We start from the raw sequence: 10,516 nt of genomic DNA on the forward strand, positions 1-10,516 counted from the left end.
GAGGAATAGACATTGTATATATATAACAATTGTAATATTATTGATTAAGAAAGATGTTTTGCCCTTTCATATTATCAACTTTTAAGCTTTGATGAAGCTCTCTATTCCTCTCCCCCATCTCCCGCATGCTCGCGTGCAGACACATGCACACGTGATTTAATAGGGTAAGACCCTTTTTGTGATTTTAATGTGCATATAAGTAAGAATTTTTAAATATTTTTATTGTGTAACATAAATTATGATTTATTGGTGAAACTATTAACACAAAGTTAGATATAGCATGTTTAAAAAAAGATTTATAAAAAGATTCAATTTTCTTTTCAATATGTTGTGTTAGAGTTTTATACAAATTTATTTGAACCAAGACAAAACGTGATTAAAAAAAGATCCAATTTTCTTTTCAATCATGATTCAAAAAAGATTTAAATATTTATTTGAATAAGGTCCAAACATAATTCAAAGCATAAAACGCATCTTATGATAACCATGAGTTTATATGCCTATAATAGCTTTTTAAAGACTAATCAACTATTGCATCCTTGGGCAATATGAAGTTATAAAAAGATAAAAGCGAATGATTAATCTTATAAAGTATTTTTTTGAAACAAAGATTGATAAGAATCAATTAGTTTCAAATTGAATGTGTTGTATTACTACTTTCATTATGCATAGTTCCTAATTTTATTTCATTTAATTGAGTTAATAATATATATGATTTGATTATTTTTTTCTTAAATGATATATCCATATTTATTTAATATTGTTCTTGCATATGTGATCAATTGTTTTAAAAAAAGTAATAATAATTACAAACTGTTATATAAGTGAGAATGATACAATGTCAACCAATTTGTAATATTTTACTAATATAGATTATAATATAAGCATGCTACATATAAAAGTAAATAATGTTATAGAGATATATGCTATAAATGATGGTGGCTCTATGATGCTTTAATATTAAAGTATTCATTTTAAATTATAAGCCCAACTTAGAATTTGCATGAAATTAATAAAAGGGAAAGATATTTTTATTATCCATATAATTTATACCTAAAAGTAATAAATCAATATATGGAGAACACTTGCATAACTCCAAAGTACATGAGTCAACTCTAAAAAGTATCTCTAAGTTAATGATGGGTAATATAATGCCTCATGCTCAAATTTAATTTTTATTAATTTGAAATCCCAATCACTATTTTAGCACACAAAAAAAAAATAAATGGAATATTATATTTAACTATGTATGATGTGTCTGTTACAGTTTAAGAAAATGCTTATAGAACTAATGAGATAAAAGCCAAAATCAAGTTTAGCTCATATTAGGTGAAATGAATCAAATTAAACTTGCACATAAGATGTTAGATCTGAGATCACCAACAAGCTTGTTCATGGCTTATTGGATGTATAATCAAGGAGAAATTCATTAAAATTATTCCTAATATAAAGTCAATTGTAGTTATGTTAGATATAAAGTGAGATAATAATCTAGTGAATTAAAGCATAAGATGTCATGAGTAAGCTATCACACATATAAGAGGATCTTTTGAAGCGCTGTTTTATAAGTTGTTAAACTAGAATAAAAAGAGTAATTTAGGGATAATTATGGTGTTCAAATTAAGAATATAGATGTGCATTTCCCTTTTGGGTGTTTATACTTAATATTTTAAAATTGCGATATAAAACATTGATTGTACATATATGAATACACACTATAAAGATACATTTTCATGCTTATCACACAAGTAAATAATGAGCTATGATTGTATTTTATTAATATAGAAATTTAGGCCCCATTTGGGGCGCCTGTTTTAGCGCTTCGCGGCAGCGGGCCACGACCTTTCATCGTTTGAAGCAGCTTTCCAATTGCAGCGTTACCATCGCGCAGCGAAAAGCGGGTCGCGGGATCGACTCTGCAACCCGCTTTTATTCTCAAGATTTTTACACGCATACCCCTCTTTCGATCCCACATTCCTTTTTGCTGCTCTTTCTATTTCCCGCCGCGGAGCTTCTTCCTCCTCTACCCTAACCATCGTGTTGGAGTCCACATTATTGCGGTATCCCATCTCTCTATATTTTTTTGAGACATTTCCGTTTCTCGTTGCTCTTTTTTGGTTTGGTGATTCTATATGATGATGTTTTTGGTGTGGTAGATCTTTCCCTGATTTTTTTTTTTTTTTGACTCACTGCTAGTAGCAAATATGTATAACTCAATTTCATGCCACCGAAATTTACTAATGATATCAGCTAGAACATTCTGGTGATGTGAGAAATATATTTTCACACACTGCGAAATGAGACAAAGAAGTAGAAAGAATGAGACATTGATGCGAGCCATGTTTTTCATGTTTTTTGGCCTCACAACTAATAGCAAAAATATTTAATTTGATTCAAAGCCACTGAAATTTACTAAATGTACCACTTGTCGCATTTTGATGACTAGAGAAGTATATTTCACACACACACACATTGTGAAATGAGGTAGAAATATAGAGAGAACGAGACAGTGATGTGAGACATATTTTTCATATTTTTGTTTAACCTTACAGCTAATAGCAAATATGCATAATATCATTCTATGCCACTGAAATTTACTAGTGATATTATCTATGACAATCTGATAAAAATACAAGTATTTAGTCCCACACATACATACATTGTTAAATGAGGCAGAGAAGTTGAAAGAATGAGACAGTAATGTAAGTCATGTTTGTTTTTTTTTTTACTTCACAGGTAGTTGCAAATATGTCTAATTTCATTTAAAGCCAATGAAATTTACTGGCGGTATCACCTAGGGCATTTTGATGATAAGAGAAATATATTTCACACACACATACACACACTGTGAAATGAAACAGAGAAGTAGAAAGAATGAGGCAATGATGTGAGCCTTTTTTTTTTAGCCTCACAACTAGAAGCAAATATGCACAATACCATTACATGTCACTGAATTTTATTAGTAATACCGCCTATGACATTCTGATGAGAAGAGAAGTATATTTATCACACACACACCATGAAATAAGTTATACAAGAAGAAAGAATGAGACAATTATGTGAGCAATGTTTCTCTTTTTTTGCATCACAACTAAATGCAAATATGCATACTTTTATTCTCAGTCATTGAAATTTACTAGCGGTCTCACAACTAGTAGCAAAGATGTATAATGTTATTCGAATCCACTGAAATTTTACTAGTGGTACCACCTGTGGCATTCTAATAAGAAGAGAATTATATTTCTCTGACACACATTGTGAAATGAGGAAGAGAAATAGAAAGAATGAGACAGATGTAATTCATGTTTTTTTGTCTCACAGCTAGTTACAAATATGCATAATATTATTTCATGTCACTAAAATTTACTAGTGATACCACCTGTGACATTCCAATTAAAAGAGAAGTATATTTCTCTCACACACAAACACACTGTAAAATGAATCATAAAAGAAAAAAGAATGAGACAGTTAAGTGAGCAATATTTCCTTTTTTTTTGCATCACAGTTAGTTATTAATATATATACTTTCATTCCCGGTCATTGAAATTTACTAGTGGTCTCGCAGCTAGTAGCTTCAATGTCACTGAAATTTACTAGTGATACTACCTGTGGCAATCTGGTGAAAATAAAAGTATATTACTTCCACAGACACACACACTATGAAATGAAACAAAGAAGTAGAAAGAATGAGACAGTGATGTGACATTATTTTTTCTTTTTTTGGTCTCACAGCTAGTAACAAATATGTATACTTTCATTCATAGCCACATAATTTTACTAGTGGTGTCACTTGTGGCATTCTGATGAGAAGAGAAGTATATTTCTCTCTCTCACACACACTGTGAAATAAGTCATATACGAAGAAAGAATGAGACGGCAATGTAAGCAATGCTTCTCTTTTTTCGTATCACAGCAAGTTACAAATATGTATATTTTCATTCTCAGTCATTGTAATTTACTAGTGGTCTCATAGCTATTAGCAAAGATATATAATGTGATTCAAATCCATTGAAATTTTACCAGTGGTATCACCTGTTGCATTTTAATGAGAAGAGAATTTTATTTCTCACATACGCACACACTGTGAAATGAGGCATAGAAGAGAAAAAATGAGACAATGTAGTTCCATTCAAAACCATTGAAATTTACTCGTGATATCAACTGAAGCAATGTGATAATAAGAGAATATTGAAATGAAGCACACACACACAGTGACTGTTAGATTGAAATGACAACACCCACACTGTAGGATAAGGAAATAAAAATAATGTTTTGTGACCTTTGTCTCATTGAAATTGATCTGAAAAATAGAGCCATGACATATTTCAACAAGGGTGACAGAACATAATCAAAAAACTAAAGGAGAGTACAGGCTGAGAGTATGACAGGATATAGTTGAAGAACAAATGTGATAAACTCAAGGATTGTAAACTTTGGAAGAAACTCAAACGCGGATCAACGGGCTTGGTGTGGGATTTGGTGAGGCGAACTATTGATGCTTTGAAAGAAAAATGACTTGCGGTGAGATTTTTTTCACTTGCTCTATTTTTTTTCATTTTAATATTATGTACTCATTGAATTGCATGATTTTTTTTTTTTATAGGTGGTGTCAACTGCGAGGAAGTTTAAGCTTTGTGGCCTTGACCCTGATTTGGAGAAGCTGGACAATATATTTGGGGGTGTCGTCGCTACAGGCAAATATGCATGCGCTCCCAGTCAGACGAGTTTTGTTGCCACCCATGAGAACTTGGTGGTCGATCTGTCGACTGACTCAACCGAACTTCCCATCCTGGAGGTCGAGTCCACCTGTCGTACCAAGTGAGCCCAGGTGTAGAGTAAAAAGAAAAGCGGACCAGCTTACCTCAGAACCCATATTTCACAACTGGTAGCTTCCTCTATCTCTGACACGCACTCAATACCAATTATTTCCATTCAACAATTCGTGTTAATTCTGGATGCGGATAAGGAAATTGCTGAGGAATAGACATTGTACTTATTTGCACTTGAATTGTTTGAAAATCCCATCCACAAAATTTTTTTTGTTATGATTCCAGAGGAAAAGAGGGTGGCGTATCTGCGGCAATTTTATGAGTGGGGCATTTGAGACCATTTTTTTTATTTGTTCTATTTGCTACTATTTGGGGCACTTGTATTTCTTTGTTTCATTGCATTGTTATTTGGTTATTTCAGGTGCTTGAAACTTTGCTCAATAATTAAAGATGTCTCTTTAAGATCTCTATCTCTCCCCCCTCATGCAGGGAGTTTGCCACTGCTCACCCTCACATTGTAACCCCATTTGTGTGGAATAAAAGAGATTGTCGAGTTCGGGACCACCCCCTTTTGCCCTCTGACGGGGCAATCCTCTCCCTCTTTCCCCTCTCACGAAATCTGACTCTAATTCTTAGGCACGGTCCAAAGGGCAGATTTGTACTTAACAATATATACTAGACAAGAGTTACTGGATGAGGGGTTTTCATAAGCATGTTGTTGATGAAATTGTGGCATTGTTGATGTTATAATTTACACAATCATGTTATAACCTTGCTTGAGTTTCAAACAAGCCACACACACACACACACACACACACACACACACACACACATATATCATATGCATGCTCAAATTCATTGTTGCTCTGATTTCAACACTTGAACTTCTAAGTGCGTCATAAATCATAATCATGATTGCTATAGAAGAGAACAATAATAATATTCATAAAATCAAAACATGGCATCAGTTGTCGATTAAAAAAATAAAAAACATGAAAAAGATAAAGAAATAATATTTAAAATGAAATGTGTTTATCATTCTTTCTTTCTTCTTTCATTTATCAATGGCCTGCAAGAATAAATAAAATAATAATAATAATAATAACAAACTTCAACCTTTAACTTGATTGTCTTTAAAAACCCCTCAAAACTATAGAGCCAGCTAGTTATCATCCGTGAATACCCTCAATTGAGATCAATTCACAAATATCAACAAGTTCAACTATTGACTCATAAAAATTGTTGATTGCCAACACAATTTGTTAGAAATCCTCCAAACAATTCTCAATGTCACAGTGGAATAGGATCACGGGATTCGAAAAAATTGGAGTAATAAATTTAAGCAAAAAAGTAAAATCAAAACAACCAAAAACACACACGAGAATTGTTGGAAAAATCCGAGAAAGGGAAAAAATCACGAAGTCACACCACCATAAATTCAATATGAAAATCAGATAATTTTATAAAAGACTCACACAAGTTATTTTTGCACAATCATACGAAGAAACTTACTAGATGCTCCACAATCATGCTTGTTCAATCTGACACAAAAAAACACACGCTGAGATATCAGAAATTCTCCTCTCCAACTCTTCTCTCTTTCATCAGTAACATGTTGAAGAACACTAAAGAAAGATCTACACCCAGCCCATCATTACGCCACTCAAAATTGGTTTAAAACCCCAGAAAGTGGAGTTACTGTACTAGGCGCCTGGGCACTTAGGCGCCCAGATTTGACGCATGAGCGTCAAGCTCTCAAGATCGTGCCCAGCAAATCGGGCGCTTAAGCGCCAAAGACTAGAGTTTAAGCTTCAACTCCTTTGTCTGCGTCAAAAAATTGGGCGCTCGAGTGCCCAAAGGGGGTGAAAAGGCGCCCCCTCTCTGTCAGTGCCCAAAAATGAGCTCTTAGGCACCGGGATCTTGGGCTGCTTTGGCTCGACATACATAACACAATTTTATACCAACTCTTAAAAAATGATAATGAAAAACTCAATGCATGAGCTTTGTTATGAAAGTTGATATAAAAAACTCAAATAACTTATGATAAAAGTAAATCCTTGATATGCTTTGTCAAACAATCTCCTTCTATCATCATATGATTTAAATTTTTACTCATTATATTTATCTTATTCACCACTAACGGCTTCTCATACATGTCAAACATGACTTTCATCACTCCAACTGTGATATTCTCCTACAATATACTGAAGGTGTTGAAGAATTAGGGCAAAGAAATAGTAAGAATGGACACAAATCAAGAAAAAAACACAAAGATTTAACGAGGTTCGACAATTTGCCTACATTCTCGGGAGCAGAGCGGCAGTTTCTTTAAATTTCACGAAACAGTACAAAATCCCCTTAGGGTTACAAATACGACACATATATAACCCTGATGTATAATATGTAATTATAAAATTACCCATGTGTCGTACCGCGAGTGCGTTGCCCCTGCACCCCTAAACCGCTTAACGAAACTCTCCCGATTGGATAGATGCTTTCGCTCCACTTCGCTGACTTGCTCCGTTCTATTCTAGCATATGTCCCTTATCTAGTAAGTCATACCTAACAGAAAACAATATGTTGGGGCCTGCCTGACTGTGGCTCCACAAAATCTCCCCCACTCGCTACATTACTATGACCTCTAATAAAAGCTTTTGTTTGTGGCCCAAACAGAACTTAAATACCTCCGATTGTCAGCCACCTGAAGCTCATCTTCTCTCGTCAAATACCAACCAACCACCTCACTGCTGCCTTGCTAGTCAACATGACCAACCACCAATCTCTAAGTTTTTATTTTATTTTATGATGAAACTTGAACTTCATGGCATTTAAATTAAAAATTAATGAATAGTTATTTATTTGTTAAAACATTGAGGTCAAACACTCAATATGATTGCATTTCCTACAATAATCAAATACATCCTGAACGACCCACAGCAAGTTCGGCTTAAGATTCCAAAAAGCAAATAGAACTTGAATCAAATATTTGAAAAATGAAAACATAAAAAAAGACAATCTATCACTATTATTATTAGCATTATCATTATCATTAATATCAAGCAAAAGCATAAGGAAACAGGACATCTCAACTCAAACACAACGAAAGCGACAATGAAGAAGGATAGAAAATTACTGTACAACAATAAGCGAACCCACCGCAGATCCGCTGAAATCCCCATTCTCTTCCACAAAAACCCCGTTTCGCTCCTCCGTACCAACGCCCTTCGGCACCGTCACGATCAACACTCCATCCACATACTCAGCCGTCGCAAGACCTGGCAGAGCTGAATGTGGCAACCGAAACCTCCATCGATCGAACTCAAGCTCATCATCCCCAAAGTCCCCTTCGCTAGTGCCGGCACCATTAAGAACCACGACCTTCATCACTCCGGGATGAACTGCCACCGCGTGAGCCCGGACTCCGCCGCTCACGCCATCAGCCGACACAAAGAACCGGAACATGGAGGGCTCTTCCTCAATGTAGACGTCGGCATCGGCTCCAAATGGAAGCTCAATCATCTTGCTGAATACATGAGGAAGTCGCCGGAGCCTCTTGCTCCCACCGTCTAACGCATTCGCCGGGTAAACCCTCATTGATGAACACCAGCCTCCTCAAAGATCAAAAAAACGAAGAGGAAGCTGTAGATGAATCAAAACCCTAGATAACTGCGGGGATTTGCAGCGGAGAAAATTTTAAACTACTCTGCTATGGCTAGAGGGAGCAAGCAATTTAAAGACTGAACAACAGTTTTATTAATTGGCCACAATTCCGACGGAATATATCGAAATTGCCATTCAATTATTTCATACCGGCACGGGGATTCAAGCAGAGCCGTCCGATGGGATCCGATGACATCTTGGGGAGATCGAGCCGCGTGACAATTTGATCCGACGATTGTATGCGCTACACGTATGCAGCGTAAGGTTAACGTGTTTACCCGTGTGCGTCACGAATGGAAGAAGGTAGGATTTTTACTGTTAGGGCCCGAACAGCGAGGGAGCTTTTCGGACAAATCATGATGAAGAGAATTATGATTGAACGATGGGGGAAAGTCAGATCACCGTCCAACTACGAAATTTGCAATGGGGCGGTGTGCTTGACTTTATAAGTTGATAAATGATCGGCCTTTAATTTTTTGGAATTATGTACTTTATTTGATGATTTTAATGCTTTTTTTACTTTTGTTTATTAATAAAATAATTGAAAAAGGGCTATTCATTTCTTTCAATTATAAGCTCTCGAATAGAAGCAAGTAATTATTGAAGAATTTTTTCTTTTTTTTTTTTAAGTTGAGTTTTAGTTAGAAAAAAAATTAAGTAACTCAATTGTATTTTAGTGTTTGAATTTATGGGTGTGACTATACCAGCACCAATATGTCGGATCTCATCAGAACTCCCAAGTTCAACGTGCTTTGGGGAAGGCAGAATTAGGATGAGTGGACATTTGGGAAGTCCTCGTATTGCACCCCTCACAATATGAATATTATCATTGCCGGTCTCAATCCCGAATGTGAAAAGTGAAGGGTTGCGCTAGGTAGCTGAGCTGGTGTAAAACTTGTTAAAAAAATCATGATATGAATCCTTTTGATAATTGTATAAGTGCTTGGACTTCTCATGGAAGGGGCACGTTGTATGGCTGAACACAATGGTGAAAAATGATTCATATAGCCGACCTCACTTAGTGGGATAAAGATTTTGTTGTTGTGATGTGTGCTAGAAAACTCGGGGTGGTAGAGTAATGAATTATCGTCTTAACGTTGCGCAAGGATTCAGCACACATTGAGATTAAAATGAACCAAGTTGTGATAACACCAAAAGTTTTTACGTGGAAAACCCGTAAAGAAAAAAAATCACGGGGTCTGACCCAGTTGTAAATATCCACTATAAGTTGATGATTACAGATGTCCCTTGTCCTACAGGCGGAAAAGAGTTACCAGTTTTCCAAGTTACAACGTTGACTGACGATGTCTAGTCAGCGGTGGTTGACGGAGGTCGGCGCGGCGGGGATCAACGGTAGTTGACGATAATCGATGACGGTCGACGGTGGTCGAAGGAGGTCAACGGTGATTGACGAAGATTAAGGGTGGCCGACGGTGGTTGACAGTGTGCGGAGGGCAGCGGTGATTGTCGACGGTCAGTGGTGGTCGACGACGATAGACGATGGTGAAGATGATCTTGGACTTGAGCTCCTTCTCAAAACCTCGAGTTCTCTCTTAAGTCTCCTCCTTTTCATGTGAGAGGTGAGACTCTATTTATAGTGTTTTGAGTGAAATTAATGCAGGTATATAAACCATTTTGATCGGACGGTCCGGAGAGCTTCCTTTGATCCTATGACGTTTGATGAACATTTGAGTGTCTTAATGATGTTGGAATTGAGAAATCTTAGGCTCGTTGGATTCGTCTTGTTGAGACGCTCGATTCGACAATGAACTCGTTAATTTGACATCTATTTGACCTTTCAAATACCTCTAGAAATTCTCCAATAGTGGTTTAATGATTCGATCCGGGTTTGATTTGAATTGGATTGGACTGACTTTTATATCATTAGATCTGTCTCATCGAGCTGATCATTTTGACTGTAAGTTTGCTGAAATCGGAGCTCTAGATGACTCTTAATCGAAGCTTGAATGTTTCTTGTTTAAAAAATTGCATCGAGATTCATGTCGGATGATGAAAATTTGTTGGTGGCATATCAGTTGTTGTATATATTCAATCACCCTAAATTTCTAAATTAGAATATATATATA

At 35.9% G+C, this 10,516-nt stretch overlaps 1 protein-coding gene across 1 annotated transcript in view; it reads right to left on the bottom strand.

The window, feature by feature from the left end:
* LOC110024244 overlaps positions 1-8,458 on the bottom strand; it is an 8,672-nt gene extending 214 nt beyond the window's left edge. Inside the window, exon 1 of the mRNA XM_020724102.1 lies at positions 7,926-8,458. Within this exon, the coding sequence (XP_020579761.1) occupies positions 7,926-8,363 (438 nt within the window). The 5' untranslated portion in view covers positions 8,364-8,458. The remainder of the gene's footprint in view (positions 1-7,925) is intronic.
* Between the last annotated feature and the right edge of the window lie 2,058 nt (positions 8,459-10,516).

The sequence above is a fragment of the Phalaenopsis equestris genome, unplaced genomic scaffold (genome assembly GCF_001263595.1).
Source record: "Phalaenopsis equestris unplaced genomic scaffold, ASM126359v1 Scaffold000251, whole genome shotgun sequence".
In the NCBI taxonomy this organism is placed as follows: Eukaryota; Viridiplantae; Streptophyta; class Magnoliopsida; order Asparagales; family Orchidaceae; genus Phalaenopsis; species Phalaenopsis equestris.